General features: G+C 50.7%; 1 protein-coding gene and 1 long non-coding RNA gene across 2 annotated transcripts; both read right to left on the minus strand.

Annotated features, from left to right (window-relative positions):
* Positions 1-3,973: 3,973 nt before the first annotated feature.
* On the minus strand, positions 3,974-11,434 carry LOC141969728 (uncharacterized). Its single transcript, XM_074925806.1, has 3 exons — positions 11,431-11,434; positions 10,506-10,712; positions 3,974-4,755 (listed from the first exon to the last, which is right to left on the minus strand). Exons 1-3 carry the CDS (start codon positions 11,432-11,434, stop codon positions 3,974-3,976), a joined length of 993 nt encoding a protein of 330 aa, XP_074781907.1.
* A 2,494-nt stretch (positions 11,435-13,928) lies between these two features.
* Positions 13,929-17,510, minus strand: LOC141969428 (uncharacterized). The gene is made up of 5 exons (XR_012635049.1): positions 17,395-17,510; positions 16,696-16,827; positions 15,358-15,510; positions 14,848-14,945; positions 13,929-14,060 (listed from the first exon to the last, which is right to left on the minus strand). It is a non-coding gene; the product is annotated as an uncharacterized LOC141969428 (long non-coding RNA).
* Between the last annotated feature and the right edge of the window lie 293 nt (positions 17,511-17,803).

Below are 17,803 nucleotides of genomic sequence, written 5' to 3' on the forward strand. Positions count from 1 at the left end.
GAATATTAGCCCCCGCCCCCCTTGGTTTTTTGTGCGCACATCTTGTTTTTCCTAAGTGCCACCTACCTTTCTTCACTTTGAAGTTAATTACTAACTAGCAATGTTAGGAGAGCAAAAATTACCATGAGTAGCATTTTCAAAACCGTAAAATCATCCATTTGAATGGGTTTGCATCTTACCAGAACTCCACCTGCTCAGTCTACAGGCATGCCCCTGTTTTGAAAGCACACAGCTGGTACGTCTTCGATAGCCACACCACCAGTAGCACAGCAGGGCTCTGAAGCAGAAATTGCCAAATTCAGCTCAATTCCGTGTCTGGTTCCAGTCCTCCGACCAGTTTAGAAATCAGTTGCCTTACAGGAGCCAGACGTGAACAGCGCAGTGTCCCAGGCACAAGTCGGGCTCTCGTCACCCTGCAGCTGCGCTGTGCCAAGCAGCTGCCCGTGGCATTGCCAGCGTGTCAAAAAGTGAGGAAAAAGGTGAATCCGTGAGCGGGGGGAAACTGTCTGGTATGGCAGGGGGGTGAGCTCTCGGGATGGAGTATGGGTGGTTTCCGCCTGTACCCATCCTGTAAATGTGGCTGTCAGAAGGAAGCACGAGAGAAAACAGATTCTTTCACCAATACAGTATGAGCTCAGAAATTGTGGAGTGTTCTTGGGAAATTTGATCTTTTTTTTTTTTTCCCTCTCTCTCTCTATAAAACCAGAGTATTCAAAGTGTGATTTTTAGAACAATGCAAGAACTTGTATGAGTCGACACGTTCCTAAGCCAAGGATTCTATTCCCTAATTGCTAAATTCCTATGCACAAGTGCCATTTATAAGTGCTTTAAATAAGGAATTGTCAGCTTTCCAGTTCCCTCCAACCACTACTGTGCCGTTCCTCTGGGCCTTGCCCGGTGCTCCAGGTGTCCTGCCGCCCGAGCGCCTCGGCAGATCGGCTGCCTCGTGGTTCCCCACTCGCCTTCTCTCCCCCAAGGCCGAGCGGCACTAGTGAAGCTGTCTGCTGCCGCTGCCAACCCACCCGCCCCTCCAGCCCGCTCCCAGCGCCGGGGTTCTCTAAAGGTGCTTCTACCCCCAAGGAAAGAGCCCTGGGCCCTGGGAGGGAAGGGCCGAGGCTCAGCCGCCGCCCCGGGGACACGGGACGGGGCCGCTCGGGGCTCCTGGGGGGCTGCGGCTCCCGGGCACGGCACGGAGCCTGGCTGGAGCCGGGACCCCGCTCCCGGTTTGCAGAGTGAGAGGACTGTCTGAGCGTGCGTGGAGAGGCCGTGCAGACGGCTCCAGCTCTGGCCCGTGCCGGGCAAATCACCCATCCCACCTCGAGCGTCTTCTCTCTGCGCTCAGTGAAGCCGCTCAGATGAGGCAGTGTGGCTCGGGACCTGCCCAAGCGCAGCTTCAGGTTTAATCCTGACACTCCCGGGGACCCCCTGCCAAGGAGAGCCCTGTGCTCCCCCCTCCGCCACTGGTCACCCGTGGCCCCTGAACTGCATCGCCTACGTGCGCTGGCCAGCGGCTTCGGCACAGTCATGCCCACAAGCCAGAGGCATTTGCTTTGCAGGGGATCTGCGTGACACGGCTTCAGCAGCACAAATATTCCGTTAGAAAGCAGAGATCAACTCCAGACTGAAAACAAATGCAACTGCCTTTAGCACAGGAGGGAACAAACATCGATTACTTGATTGAAGGTCCTCTCCCAGGTAGACTGATCCTCAGTGATTTAGTGTCAAATCCACCCCAAATCCCGCTCGTTTCAGCCCCGTTTCCCAGCCTGCACACACCGTGACGGCCCTGCCGTGCCGGGGCAGAGCATCCTGCAGCCACCCAGCAACACCTGCCAGGCGCCGGGGGCTGGCGGGGTCTCGGGGAGCCCCCGGGGCTGCGCGAGAGCTGGGGGGGCTCCGGCAGCAGAGATCTGCAGCCAGCACTGGGCTGGGACCGCTCTGCTCTGACCACCCCTCCTGCAGAGCCCGCACGGACTCTGTGGGCCCGGGGAGCTACTCCTGCCTGAGCCCAGCAGAAGCAAAAGGCCGGGCTTGAACCATTTATAAACGGGAGCTGGAGTGGTTCGGATTTAACAGCTCTCAATGTTTCCAAGTCCCGGGAAGGCCCTGGAGTGTGGCCAGCGACACGCCCGGGTCCCCGAGGAGAGCACAGCCCTCCCGCACACGCCCGAGGGTCGCTTGCCTGCAGCGTGGGGTGGAGGCAGCCCCCAGCCTAAAGACCCCTGGGCAAGGCCACCGCCGCCCCCGGGACCGGCCGTCCCCCAGCTCTGCTGAGCTGCCCTGCGCTGCAGCGAAGACACAGCCCCGGCTCTCAGCAGGCGAGACGCAGATGACGGACAGAACAACACAGCACACAGGCATGGATGGACACGAACGTCAACACCACCACAAACACACACAGCACATCTCCCCTCAGCCCCACACCCAACAGACGGCAGAAGCACGTGGTGCCCAGGGAAGGAAGGAAGGTTCAGCCGGTCCAATATTTCTGTGTTTTAGGAAAGCGAGCCTGACAGCTGTGGAATAATCCTTGCAATTATGGTCTTCATGAGCACGAGGGAGTGATGGTTCCTGGGTTGGCTCATTTCAGTTGTCTGCTCCACACCGAGAAGCTGCTCCTGACCGGCACAAATATGCAGCATTTTGTGTAAATGTTGCAGGACTGAGCACTGAAGCAGCAGCAGAAGCTTAGAGGACAGTTTCTTCCCCATCCTGGGCCTGCACTGAGGGCAGACAACTGCATCTGGGCTTCTATCATCCTACAAACCAACGAGAAAAACATTAGCTTTACAAAAAACACGCTAAGCTTCGAGCTACTGATACACCACTGTAAGAGATTTACTAGGAGCAGCTGCCAGAGCAAGCAGAGGAGCCGGTGCTGCCCTTGACCTGGGGCTGCACTGCTGGGTGGCGGGAGCTGCTCCGCAAGGGGCTGAGGGGCCCCAGCTTAGCACCAGAACTAAGGGATTTGCAAGGAGATTTCAGGAACAGGGAAGGGGGCAGAAGCGGCCACCCAAAAGGATTTACCATCCCCTACGCCAGCGGCCAGCAGCAGATACTTAAGGGAAGCGTAAGGAATGGGACCAAGTGCTGCACCCGCTGCTCCTGCAGGGACCAGCCTGGGGACTCGACCGGGCGCAGGTCAGGGGCCGACCCACGCAGGACTCACCTCACGGGGCTGCTGCTCCTCTGGCCCCGACAGCAGCTCCCAGGGCGTCTGGGTCGCCTCCGAAGGGACTGTCCTTCCTCTGCTCGTGTCCTCAGCAGCTCTCCCTGCGCTACCCCCCCTCTCCCCTGTTGTCACAGAGTTCTGGCTGCTCCCCCTCAGCTTTCACCCCGCCTGCTCTGTCCCCTCCTGCAGCCTGTCCTGGCCCCCACAGCCCCATCCCAGGAGCTGTCAGGTGTTGCTGGGTGCCCGGGCACAGCTCCTTGGCTCCTGCAGACCCTCTCCACCTCGGCTCTGAGCTCAGGGATGTTTCTGCCTTCAGCTGCTCTCCAAAGGACGTGGGAACAAAAGATGTGCTGTGCCCCCCTGCCCCCCGCCTCGCCCTGGTCCTCGGCCCCTCCCCTCACACCCCTCCTGGCTGGCCCCTCGCCCGCAAGCTCCATCGGTTGCCCCTTCCCCGTCCCCCCAGACCCCTAGAGCCCCTCCCTCAGCTGCCACCCCGGCCCCGCTCTATCTCCCCCCGCTGCTCCCATCACCCTCCCTGTGCCCTGTCGACCCCCGGTTCTAACCCCAGCAACCGTCCCCGCCCCAGGCCACCTCTGCTCCCCAGTGATCCCTCCCTGCCAAGCTCCCTTGACCCCGCTGCTCCACCCATGGCCTCGCCTCCACCTCCTGACTCTGCTCTGGCCACCCCCGCATCGTCCTACCGTGCAAAATACATCTTCTCCAGGTGCTCCTCTCCCTCAGACAGAGCACCAACACATCTTTCCCTTCCAATCCTCCCTCGTCCATGTCCTCCTCTTCTTCCTAAAAAGGACTCGCTACATCCATCCCTTCAAATTCTCCCTCATCCCCGTCCTCCTCTCCCCCAAACAGAGCACCAAGCACATCTTCCCCTTCAAATCCTACCTCGTCCATCTCCTCCTCTTCTTCAGAAAAAGGAATCCTCACATCTGTCCCTTCAAATTCTCCCGCATCCCCGTCCTCCTCCCCCTCAGACATATCACTTGCCATGTCGTCCTCCCCTGAAGTATCTCCCTCCTCCATGTCCTCCTCTCCGTCAGACTCCTCTTCTTCTGATTCCTCCTCATCACTCTCAGACGATTCCTCAGCCCCACCCCGTCCCTCGGGCTGCATTCTGCTTTCCTCCTCGTCAAGCAATTCCCCTGCTCCTGGCACCTCCTCTTCCCCAGTTCCCCGCTCCTCGAGTTCTGCCTCGCTCTCCATCCCCTCCACCAGAACTCCCTGTTCCCCAGGTGTCATCTCAATGCCAAAGGCCCTTCCTTTCCCTATCCCCTGTCCTTTGGGATCTCCCTCTGCCATGGCACTCTCTTCAGGTGCAGATTCCTCTACCACAGGCTGACCCTCTGCCTGCAGCACAGCCACTGCTTCGTCCTCGGGCAGCAAGTCTCCCAACCGTTCCGCTTCTTCTCCTGCCTCTTTGGTGAAAACTTCTTCCTCTTCAACAAAATGTGCCTCCTCAATTGCTTTTGTCTCCCCTAGCATCGTCCTTTCTCGTCCCGCTTTTTCTGATGCTTCCTGCACATCAAGTGTTCTTCTTCCTTCTGCCACAAAAGTTCCGTCTGGTGCTATTAAATATAAACAAAACAACAGTTTTACTGAGAATTGTGTTAGTGTTAAGGCTGTTTACAGGGCTATTGTTAAAGATGCTATCTCTCCCAAGCAATGAGGGGACATTGGCATGGTGACAAGACGACAGCTGGCTCTGCTGCTTCTCATCATGCACCTTTGCTCTGACTACGTTTCTAGTGCTGCTGTTCGGGCATCTGGCATAACCAATTTAAGCCAAAATGCCGATGCCCGACCATCTTTCAACTCTGACAGCTCTGCTTGCCCTCTGTACTCTCCCTCCTTCCCTCACCTGCCTAGCAGGGAGCCCAGGTGTGTCTACGAAGTAGCTATAAGCTTGGCAGTAATGTTCAAAAGTTAAGAAATAGGTGGGAAATTGCTCACGTAAAATACGCACACACAGGAAAAAGAATACTCAGCTCTTTGTGTAATTGCTTCCCATGGATTCTGTAATTACATCAGGGGAATAACACAAGGTCGATTCCTGCCCGCTGGGAATTTCACGGCAGTGCCCTCACTGAATTCTGTGCTGTGGGGTCTGTCCCGAGGCAGCCCCCCCGGCAGCCTGTGCTGCTGCACCAGTGCTCTGTACAAACACGGCACGTTCCGGTTCTTGAAGAAAAGAGAAGTTTTGTGCCACCACAAGGAACAAGAGCAATGTCTTTCCCAAGCTACCTTTCCCAAACTGTGCAAAGGCTGTCTTGCCCCAAATCATCTCCCACTCCTTTTGACTTGTTTTACCCTCCTGCACTGCTGCTGCACCCCACAGTTACTGCTTTCTGCTGCTTGCTGGCGCAACCCACTGTGCAACCAGAGCCCCTTTCTGGACGGCAGACAGAGAAGGCTCCAGGCCTCGAGGACGCTATTTGCCTGGCCCATCTCTGCCAGCCGAGTGGAGCTCGTGTCCGGCTTGCCACAACCCTCCCCCTGGCCCCGCTGCTCCCCGCGCCCACCCCTCCCTTCCTGCCCTTCAGAGCCGGGCCCGACTCGCTCCCAGGTCTCCGCAGAGGGAACTGGAAGGTGCACAAGGAGCCCAGGTGGCTGCAGACAGTGCAGGAACCAGGAGCAGGCAGGACAGGCTGGGAAGACAGTTTCCAGAAAGAGAAGGGAGGATGGGGAAGGAGAGGAGAGAGCTCAGCAGGTTGCTTCCTCCCACCAGACCCCACATCGCTAAACACTGGACCACACTTCAAAATTATAATTAAAAACTCTACATTTTGCAATACAAGAAATCATGCCTTCGTCCAAGACGCATCTTGCACCAGGTTTGTTGCTTATGTTCACTACTAGCTTTCTGTACCTTATATTTTAATTTTTTTCTTCTTTTATACATATTATATATATATATATATATCTACATATATATAAAAAGGCAGTTATCAATCACTACCATACTTTTACACCACTCACACTGAAAACCCTACCTCCTGAATCTGGGAGAGCTCAGGTCTACTACCAACATCAGTAACATGAAATCATTTTAAAACTTTCTAAGGGAAGTTTTGGTACAAAATGAAAACATCCCAAACTGTCATCCCAGCTCAGAGTAAATATTCCTCTCTCCACAAAAGTACAGTGTCCAACCTGTCCAGCTGCTTATACAGGACTGAGTCTAATGTAATGGATTTTGCTGGTCCCTGCAAAATAGATGCTTTGTTCACTTTGCCTGAAAGAAACCAAATGCTGTGTGGTGCATGGCATAGTCTGCCTGTTTACCTGCTTCGTTAGCAGAAAGAGCAGTTTATTTACTCTGGCTGCTGATTACAACGTATTCCCTTCTGTAAAGTGAGGTCTTGCCTTGGGCAGAATGATAACAGGAACCGTGAGGTTGTTTCAGCATTAAAGTATTCCAGATGAGGCACCGTGGCACCTGAGAAGGTAACAACTAGGAGATTCGGGTCTTTCCAAAGACCACCTGCCCCCCGGGAAGCAAACAGGTTTCAACCCCGATCCAGAGGGACAACTGCCACAGAAGTCGGGCTGCCCAGGAACTACATCTTCGCTACCCTGCTCTCTGCATCAGAAACACGGATCCGTGTGAAGACCAACACATGAAGACCACCAGGCTTTGAAACTAAATGGTACCGACTCTTGTCTGCAGTCAGCTGATGGGACTGAGGCAGAAGGAGTTTCACCTGACAAAGAATTACTGAGGAAAAAGACAATTGCTGACAGACCAGAGACAAGAAGGAACCTCCAGCCTCCTGCATACACTCTCCAGATGAAAGACAACTCACCTTACAAGACTGTGCTCTTAGGCTACATAGAGGAAGGAGGTCAAAAGGCTCCCAGCTGACCAGAAAAACAAACTTGCAACACCCGGGATTAATGTGTCAACGTACAAGACCGTGCGCAACTTGCAATTTAAAAACAGTAGAGTTGGCCTGTTCCTGCCAGCTCTTAGAGCCTTAGAGGATGGCAGAAGGAAATGGAAGAGCAGCAGTGCAGACTGAAGTCAGTTTTAACCTGTGGGTTTCTTCGCTTTTCAGACTCACTGCCGCTGGGGAGCGGAAGCTTAAGGTGACCTTCCGGTACGGCTGATGGCCGCGGCAGGATGGCTGGCTGGAACACCCCCCGGGTGACAGGCAAGGCTCTTCTGTCGGGCAGACCACGCTCCCAGCAATGAATGGCTCAGGCTGCAGGGACCAGAAACGTTCTTGGAGGGAACCAAGACCAAGCTGAAGGTTCCTCACTGCCAATTAGGCCAACTGCTCACCGGGAGATGAGCTTGGGAGACAAACGGGGCGCAGCACGGAGATGGAGGCTGCAGCTCAGCTGCCCTCCATCTGTCAGTCCCACCCTGCCTGTCCTGGACATTCACCTCCCCAGGAGCCCCTGCGCTACCTGGAAGCAAAGGGAAACTCGCTAGACTCCTGCTTTCCACAGCTCTTTTCTTGACTGGCACCCAGTTTTTCATGGCCTGGATTCTTTTCCTAGGACCATTACAGCTGCCAACAAAGCAGTTGTTTACTGTAATACAGGTTAACTACACATGACTGCAGAAGCCAGCTAGTCACCACCCAATTTTGTACAAGTTAGGAGAGAAAAGAGCAGACATAGGGTTTGATAGACTAGCAAGGAAAGGGAAAGGGCAAGCACTTCTATAAAAAGACTTCAGATGAATCAGATCTCATCCCTGCTCAACAGCCAACCTCACCTTCACTGGCATCATACTCCCCACTTTCTAGGACCTCTTCTTCCACATCTGGACAGGAGTCATCAGGTTCAGAATACACGTGACGACCACATCCAGGTGCCGTTGCTGTTTCCACCTGGACTGGACTGCAATCTTCAAGAACTATCACAAAGTTACAAAAGAGGAAGCCGGAAAGAGAAGCCATTAAAAAGCAAAAGGCGTGAGGCACAAATGACTGGGCAGCCACCACCTGGCAATGACTCTGGCACCTCCAGCCTGCCCCGGACTCGCGCCTCTGTTGTGACAGGAGGTGTGTTCACAGTCCCAGAAAACACCACCGCTCCCAGACACTGACGAGAGTACAAACAGACAGAACCACTCCAACGTGCAGATTACACACTGCACCAGGGGAACCGTCAGCGATTCTCCCCAGTTCATTCACAGGCTTATGGTCCACAGGGATTTGAATGCCAAGGTCCCTCTTACACGCTCTTTATTTATGTCCGACTCATAATATTGTATGCAAAAGTCACATCTGTGGCACCTCAGTTATCTGGATTTTATTCTGGACTCTGTATGCTGGCTGAACTGACCCAAGGGGCCCAACGGGTTCAGACACTCTTGAACAAGCGTCATCATATGCTGAACTAAGATGAGACAAAATCTGTCCACAACACGCACTCATAAAGATCCAGATCCCATTGCTATTAGCGCGTTATTTCTGCCAAAGCAGCACTCATAGCTTACAAGAGGATTAGTGTACTGATTGCTGAAACACAGAAACGTAGCATCCATGCCCAAAAGCTTGCTATCCAAAATCTTGGTCTACCAACACTAAGACACATACTTAAGCTTAAGCGAGTATTTCTTTGAAAAAATTACAGGCCCAAGGCTCGGCAGATGACCTCAAAGCACAATAAATGTACAGAGCATGTGGAATTTCAGGACACACGCAGATGAAAGCTGAAGCCAACAACAGTGAAATGGGGTCATGTTGTCTTGGAGAATTTGTAAATAGAAAGAATGGAAAAGACCTGCTTAAGGATGTGCAAAAACGCATAGCTAAACGCATAGCTAAAAAAAATGGTGTTGAATTAAAGAAAAACTTTTAAAATAATGAATATCCAGAAACATCTTCCACTGTGGAGAGCTATTAGGCACTTTACCGGTCTCCTAAAAAAATGGAACTAGTAGTTGCTACTAACGCTGCTTGGAATATTTCCACCTATACTACTTTCAGGGAGTCCTTCATTCAAGCAGAAAGCTCTTCTTGCCCTCAAAATTACCAATGAATTCTTATGTTTCATGAATTTATTATTACTACTCCGTTGGGAGAAACCCACATCTTTTTTATCCCTTCTCTCCACCTCTTCTGTTCAGTGGTGGGGAAAAAAGTAGTAAGATTTCATTTCAAAGGGGAAAATATCAAAAATCAACAAATAGGAAAGAGAAAGAATGATCATCACACACTGCTAGAGCTTGAGAGGCAGCTGAGTAAAGTCACAGAGAAGTTCATAATGCCATGCACTAACAAGCAGAAAATCGTACTGATTATTCCTGAATCACAAGCTATTTCTCATTATCACGAGAGAACAAAAGTTAAGATTCTTTTTGATCACTGCAATGATTTTATAAGCAAGGAAGTTTCAAACCTAATTGGAATTTCTGGTGGAATTTATACTTTCTGTAAAAAGACTGGATCTTCCTTGCAGCTGCAACCTTTTCACAACGAGCTGTATTGCTTAATATTGCCATTGCTTAATTCACCTAGAAATCCAAATGTGAAAGTTTCCGTTTAACTCGAGACTAGGACTGTCAAATGTAAGGAATGTAAAGTAACTGATTTTGAAAGAGCAGGAAATGGAGAAATCCTGGTACATTATGACAAGCAAGAGGCACAGAAGTCAGCTCAGGATCTCACAAAGCCATAGAGGAGAAAAGTTAAGAAGAACTAAAACACTGCCCCAAGGAAGAGGCAACGACGTGGTGAATGGAATGCTGCTGTTCATCTAAGAAATGAGAACTTGCCTGCGAGTTTTCCATGGGATTACTGATGAAGATAATCCCAGGCAGGCAGCAGGGAGAGCCGAGCTGACGGCATCTCCTCCCTCGGCCAGCACGGGCCAGCAGTGCGGCAGGGGACGCCGCCGAGGTTCTGGCTGCTCGGGGCCATTAAAGACAGCACTGCTAAACCACCAGGAGGCACGCTGGGTGTGCCGGGGGCTTCTCAGGTGAAAGCACCTATCCTCCGAAGGTGTGAGTGGTCTCGGACGTCAGTGACCGCTGACATTAAGTGCTGATCTGCCCAAGTATTTAGAGCTAATTTGCCGACTGGCTCCAGCTCCACTTCTGCACCGGTGCACTTCAGCAAAGTCTGCTGTGAGCTGGCACACCCTTACACTGCCTGTGGGTTTTGCTGCATTTCAGTGACGGATGGTTGAATTAATAACAGATAAAACAGCTATCTTTTCCCAATTCAGTAGGAATTGCATGCTTTTTCATGTGTTTTCCCCTTAACATGTACCGGGCACGCGCAAAATGTAAAACGTGCATAAAAAATATAAAACATTCATCGGGTCAACTTCTTTAAGCCTCAGTATGAAAAAATCTAACCTTGTTCATCGTCCCAGAAGTCACTGTCAGAGTATTTATCATCTTCATCCTTCTCACTGTCAGAGACCTCCAATGCCTTCTCTGATAAGGTTTCACTCTCCTTTTCAGTGTCCAAGTCAGGTTTTTCATCACCTGAGGGTGACTCTGATGTTCCACTCATTTGATCGTCAATCTGTCTCTCTTCTGCTTCAATATCATCATCGTACTCTAAAATACAAGAATCATACTGTGAGACGGAATTCACAACTAATAAAGTTCTTTTTAAGCAGGCAGAGGTTAACTTCATCAGTCTCCTTTTGCCTGTACATTTGCTCTGTCTTTTTAATGCCATGAGAGAATCTAGGACCACAGATGGAAGAGTAACAGCACATTATCATAAAAAAGCATCGTATTCTTCATAAACAGCATAGCAAAAAGCACTAAAGCTACTGAATGATGCATCAAGTGTGGTCAACACATTAAAAACAACAAACAAAACCCTCAGCCGCTGAAAGGACTAGAAAAACTGAGAACTGGGCAAACTCAGAAAGAAAATGCCACACAGTCTCTTGTTACAGGAGAAAAAACTGTTGCCATGAAGAAAAAATGCCAGCAACAGAGAAAACTGGAGAAAGATAATCTATTGCAGCACCAAGTAAGATAAATGTGGATTGACATGGCTAATCAGCAAAGCAGTGGCTTACAAACTGAATGAATTAAATCAATACAGGCAAAGGGTGCTGCGCAGGAACACTCTGCCACCGCACTGCTCCCGTACCTCCTTCAGCTCCCACGTGAAATCCTCATACAAATGAGGCTTACAACAGATTTACCATTTCCACACCAACATGGTCTGGATTCCGTCCCAGGCCACGAGCCTGACAAGCTGTAGTAGCTCACAGACAGCTCTGCTCACATCTGTAGTACAGACTGGCCCCACGCGTACGCATTAAAGAATCCTCCCCTGCCCAGCCGAGCTGCCGCGGTTGGAACCCCAGGCACCAGCGCACGGTGATGTCAGTGATTTCCCCGTGACATTCAGTAATTCCACTGCCACCACCAGCTCACTGCGCGCGCAGCAGAGAGGCAACAAACCCAAACGGTGCAGGAGAGCTGCCACCGCTGACACACCAGCTGTCCCTCATGGCCATCACTTCTCACCTTTCAGATTTTATTGCCCGCCTCTTTTTCTTTCGATCGGTGCTTTTAAAACACTGAAGTGACAGATGCCAGGGACAGAAATAACGCGTATCTGATGCAGAACCAATTAGGCAGATAAACAGTTACCCAGACAATGAGAATTAAGGGAATAAGGAGATTTTTTTTTTCTGTGGGGTAATACCCCACCTCCTCCCTACACAACAGCCCCGTCTCTCTCCAGCCCCAGAGTGCCAAGCTGGGCACCCCTGTGACAAGCCACTCCGTTTGGGCACTCACAGCCACAGCAGAACAGAGAGCAGAGCCTCCCATCTCCACAAACTTAACTCCGCCCTTGCCTTACAGGAGTGGGCATCGTGCACAGGAGGTTTAGGATTCCTGGCACGTGCCCACCGGGTGCAGGGCAGCAGCACGTCAGAGCCCCCGCAGTGGGACACCCCTGGCAGGGGCAGCCGAGGCTCCAGATGAGCACAGCTCAGCACCAGCGGCTCTGGGCCCGCACGGACGCGGCTGGGCTCAGGCAACACCGGGCACCGGAAAGATGCTGCTTCTGGAGCCGTTCCAGCTGCTCTGCAAGGGCACCGCTTGGCATCCAGGCGGGACGGCACCGAGGCGGCCACCCCCCTCCATGCCGGGGGGACGGGGTTGTACCCCCTTTACACTGGTCACTCCCGCAGGCCTGTGAGCAGGGCTGGGGACAAGAGGGGCAGGCACAGAGGACACAGCGGGGAGCCAGCCCAGCAGCCCATGAGCTGATCCGCGGGCACGCCGCGGTGCTCCCACAGCCTCGGGGACGGGCGGGAGCGCAGGGAGCTCTGCACCATCTTCCCACGCCCGCTGAAAACGCCAGCACAGGGGGTCTGTGAGCTGGAATGAGGGGTGTCATCGGTGGAATCACTCCTCCTCACAAGTGACAATCTCCCAGCCATCGCCTCTTCCCAGGATCCCAGAACACAATTCACCTTTTACTGGTGCTATGGGATTGCACTCACGTCAGAGAGATGGGAATTGGGCTCCCATTATGCACTTTTCCTTCTGGAGTAATAAGCAACATGATGTGATGGAGCAAGTCAGAAAGAGACAACCCCCATTTAAGGACAGTTTGCTACCACTAAAACTACTACTACTACTTTATTAACCACACGTCTCTATATGAAATTCACCTAAGCTACAGTATTTTGTTAAATTAGTTCTCTAAGTTCCTTCTACCATAATTTGCAGAAGTCATTCTAACCTCACTTACAATCATGAAACAGTAGATCCACATTTAGTCTGGAGGCAGATGGTATAAAAGATGGTATAAAAATCCCTGGATCCATGTATCTTGACTGAGCTCAGCTGAAGTCATTTTGATGCCACACCAACATTTTAGCCAAAAGAAAAAAAGACGTTGCCAGAATCGATATGAATTCTTTGACTCTGCACCCTTATCTCCTTCCAGTAGTCTGCCTTTGTACATACACAGGTTCTCCCCTCCACAGTGCTGCCTGTCCCCAGCAGCCTTGCCAGGTAAACAGAGATTTTTCCCCACCAAGGCCACGGTGACACGCGCGCCGCTGCGTACCAGGGACCTGGAGACGACTCCAGAATTCTGTAGCAGGAAATACACAAAAAATGCAGTCAGCTTCCAACTCTAACAGAAGGTGAACACAAAGAGCATGTATGTGTGCCGTACACTTGAGGCTGCCAGTCTTTTAAGACAGGCCTTGAGCTGCTTAAATTGGGAACTGATTTGTAATATGCAGAAGGGCAGGAAAAGATTTCAAACTGAAAATCCACTGCATCGAATTGCCCAAAATTGCAGGGACCATGACCCATATCGTGCCTCCCAATCCAGGGTTCCTACCATTTCCTTCACAGGAGTTAAAACTGGCTGGAGGTCTAGTGTAACAGATGAAGGTTCGTACGCTCAAGGCATTTCAGACATGGTCAGAGACAGGATCAGACTGACTACACCAGAAGGTGTTAAGTAAGAGATCCCATGGTTTTTCTGTTCAAGCACCTTTTTTCCCCCAGCTGATGAAAAACACCAAATGTTTTAGTATATACAGAGATGGGTGGCAGTTACAGATTTTAATAGTTAGGAATTTTATTTCTTTCAAAAATTCAGTGAATCTTTATGCAAACTAGGTCGACACATCTTTCAGCATTAGGCAAATACACCAACAAGGAAGATTATAGACCTGTACATAAACAGAGATGTAGACAGAGCTAACTTACCTTCCTCGGAGGGTGCTCTGCCTCAGTGGGCACACTGACGGGACACAATTTTCTCCCTCTGGTTACCTCACTTCTCACTGTGTTTCCACGTTTTTGCTGGGGTGGAGGTGGTGCCGGTACCAGGCCGGTGTTAACGACGGGAGATAAACTGGTCATGTATTTTACCGCATTTGGACCTTTTACTTCGCTCCTTTCCTCCTGTGAAAACATGTAACCAGGTTAAATAGGTTATGCAAAACCAGCGACCGAGCGTATTGAACCAACCATGGTTTGATGGCTCTTTACACCTCGTAAGACACATGCTTCTAGAACAGTTCCATAACTGAGTGCTTGCAATTTTGTTCAGGAAAAGATTTCTGTGCTAAAACCCTTTCTTTTAATTTGCAAAGCAACAGGCAGATTGCTTGGGAGCGTCACCCCCATAGCTATATACAGCACTGTGAGCCGGGTACTGCTTGTAGCGCAGAGTTCTGATCCCCAGCAGACAGAACCCCACGGCACTGCTGCGCTCCCTCCGCTGGCAAGCAAGTTCCAAAGCAGCCAAGGTCTCCCAATAGTAACGTCATTTGGCATCAATTACACAAGATGTGGTTCAAAACGCTTCTCTCCCATTTGTAGTGGAGGTCTAGTCCTCCTTCAGATGAAATGCAAACAGAGGCCCAGGGCCCTGAAAAGCAAAAGGCAACTCTAGAGAATAAATTCCACAAACATCGTGTGCTCTGGGTCTGAGCTCTGCGTCATGTCTGCATAACCTGTGACTGATCCGGCTGTTTTGTCAGCAGGGAGCATGAAGCAGAAAGTGCCGGCAAATTCTTGGAGAAAGGATGGTGCCCATCACAGTAAGAGCAAATGCAGGAGGGAGCTATTCGTCCAGTGTCTGCCAGGCAGCGGTCACAGCCCCATTCCGAAATCCTCCAGCCCCATGGAACTCCTAACACTAAACCAATTACACCATGTTTTCCTAGAAAAAAAGTCCAAATCTCACCTGAAAGTAACTGTGTATGTATCAAGATCATGTCTGGCTACTCCAAAAAGCTCTCATTCTCTGAACCTGCCAGTGTGACTTAGCAGGAGGAATGGTAACTAGAAAAAATAAAGGAGGTTTTTTGTTACTTTGCAGCTGTAGATGAAGGTGAAAACTTGTAAGGCTCTGTGGAAATATTCCTGAGTTCTTGGTGTTAACCAGGTGGCTGCCTCCCTCTCGACATAACAGATAGTCTATGTGGAGGGAGAAAATTATGCATGCAGAGGTTTTATACTATAAAAGATAAGCCACCACATTTTTCCTCACTGTGATCAAGAACTGGGCATTAGACCAGTAAGTCAATGTCTTGAAAATTAAGGGGAGGTTAACAAGGAGAGTTTAAATAAAAGCTGATCACCATTTGGAAGGCATGTTGCCTGCACTAACCAGGTCTGGGAACTACAGTACTAAAGCAGTATTATAAAGCTGTCCCTAAAATGACTTTATTTTCAGAATGAAATATGGCCTCACCCTGCTGGCAGGCTGTAGACTGAGTTGAGGTGCCAGGCACTTCTTTTTAGATGTTGAAGTATTTACAGCCCCCACTGCAGCACAGATGGGAAGTGGTGGGAAATGGAGTGAGTGCTGCAGATCCCCTGGAGCTGCATGTGGTCGCCTGGAAGTCTAGAACAGAATAGAGAAAACAGCTACAAAATCTCAGCGTATAGTTTCCAGTGCAGAACAGCATCATGAGGGGGAAAAAAAAAAAACAGCACCGATTGAGATATTTGGAAGTGATGAGTGATTCTCAGGTACCTTCAGGAAATTACATTTTCTAGTCTGCCTCCAAAGAGCCAGGCCCCTTTAGGCATCTTTCATTAAGCATCCAAATACTGGAGCATCCAGAATAACTCTTGACCATAAATCCAGGTTTTGCTACTGTCTCTTCACAGTGCAGCCTTGAAGCAAACACGTGAGCTCACAGACACTCACAGGAACGCAGCCACGTGCTGCCTTTTGGTGCCTTCAGCACACGCACACTGAGAGAACGCACCACCAAAGCAGGCCTATTTTTGTGCTCTGCACTCTGCATTTTTGTGACTTTTTTAGTTCAGCTTTTCTTTGTATACCCCTCAGAATACCAAGTTAAAAACCTGTTTATCCGAGTTAACTTGCTGCCTTAGAACAGGCAGACTCCTTGGATCAGTGTTGATGTGACGATGTCCACCACCACACACAACTACAGGCCCAAGTGTCCTCTTTCTGGAGAGGAGGTTATTCAGGACTGAAAATCTCACTGCAGTCTGCACCCATGATCATCACTGAAATCGAGAACCAGTTAAAACTGAACCATATATTTGGCCTTTGACCTTAGACGTTAGTATCCTTATATTTCAAGAGTATATTAACATTCCTTCTCTGCCTGTTAACAGAGAGGAAGAGGTTTCTGAGCCAGAGCTCCAAAGCACAGCCTTCTGCATGAGCTTTCATCTTTCTTCACCCCTTCACCTCTGTTTTCTAAAAGACCTCCATTGCTCTCAGGATTTTAGAATGCGTGTGAACGCACCTACAGCCGCAGCACCCATTAACAATACTTAACGTACTGACACCGGCCTAGCTTTGGGTGACAAGGCAGAGAAAAGGGAAGGATTAAAGCAGGTTTATCACAAACATTTTTTTTTTCTACGTTCTGATGTGCCATTCCTGCAGCATCAGCTTCTGCAGACTTCTCTCTAATGAGACAACCCTGCAAACAGGAGGTCGGCCCCAGGGGATGGAGGATGGGGCAGTCAGACCTCACAGGCCTACGTGCACGCCTGCGCTCTGTGTGCTCACGCCAGCGCCTTCGGGGTGGCTGCTAAAACTCACCTGTTGTTGGGAGCGACCAGTTGCTTCTCTGCCAAGGGGAGGGAAGAGCCCACAATGATTTCTTGGACCGGGTGGTGGATGAGGGGAGTGCATAAAGCTGGCATTTCCCACCGGTCTTCTGGATGGTCCCGCCTAAAAGAAGAGAAATTTATGTCTCTGAGGTACTAAATTGTGGGAAAGAAGCACATCAACGTCGGCCTGCCAGCTCTAACAGCAACGTCTGAGCTTGCCTGCCAGCTGTCTTTCACTGGACAGCTGTGACACTGGGACGCCTGGTTAAGGAAGGAAAGGAAATCACGGGGAGAAGGAGAGAGACAAGGGACAAGACTTGTTCCCACCTCTGACTCATTTCCCTGCAGTCCTCTCCAGCTGCTGATCCTCCTAAATTCAATCATCTGCCTGTTTCTCCGTATCTCCTGATTCTTGGCTTGGCTGAAGGTCTCTTAAATCTGAGTGCATCTGACACTTCCTTGCTCTGGCTGCTGCCCCTCCCTCCCTTTTCTTTTCAAAAGCCCCACACTGGGCTGACGACCCTTCTGCAGACAGACAGCTCTGTCTCTCATCCTCCCTTGCTCAGTCATCTGTCTTTCTTCTTTTCTTTCAGATTAGCTACTCAGCCAAATTCACTGAACGTGTGAGCTGAGGATTAAATTACTCTGCTAATTGCAGCCAGGTTCCTGTGTCCTGGTCAATGCATACCTCTATGCCAAGGGCCTTACGAAACACGGTGCCAGCCAGGCCCTCCCGTGTGTATCTCAGGTGTTCCTCCTCTATAGTATTCAGCTGGCATTCCTTCTCAGGTAGGATTCTTCCACTCTTCGAGATCTGCCATAAACAAATAGAATGTAACTAAGAAGGACAAGACAGGACAGGGTGTGTTTTTAAACAGAGCCCAATTCCCCAGAAAGGCTACTTTCTCTTCCCAGTCAGTTACCACCGCTGCTTCTGCCACGGTGCTGGAACTCACCTTCCGAGCACAGAATTGTCGTTTCTTTGACCCCGGGGACCCCATCAGCCAACTGAAGAGGGCAGGAGAGCCCCAGTCACATTTCCTAAAAGCTGTGGGCTCAGCCTTGCTCTTCAGGGGCCGCTGCCCAAGTCAGCGGAG

Source organism: Athene noctua, chromosome 23 (assembly GCF_965140245.1).
Source record: "Athene noctua chromosome 23, bAthNoc1.hap1.1, whole genome shotgun sequence".
Taxonomy (NCBI): Eukaryota; Metazoa; Chordata; class Aves; order Strigiformes; family Strigidae; genus Athene; species Athene noctua.

What these genes read in the sequence shown, in the direction of transcription:
- LOC141969728 (XM_074925806.1), bottom strand. An exon ending in CTTCTGGGACGATGAACAAG is followed by an intron (nt 4,756 to 10,505) that starts GTTAGATTTTTT and finishes TATATTTAATAG; the next exon opens with CACCAGACGGAACTTTTGTG.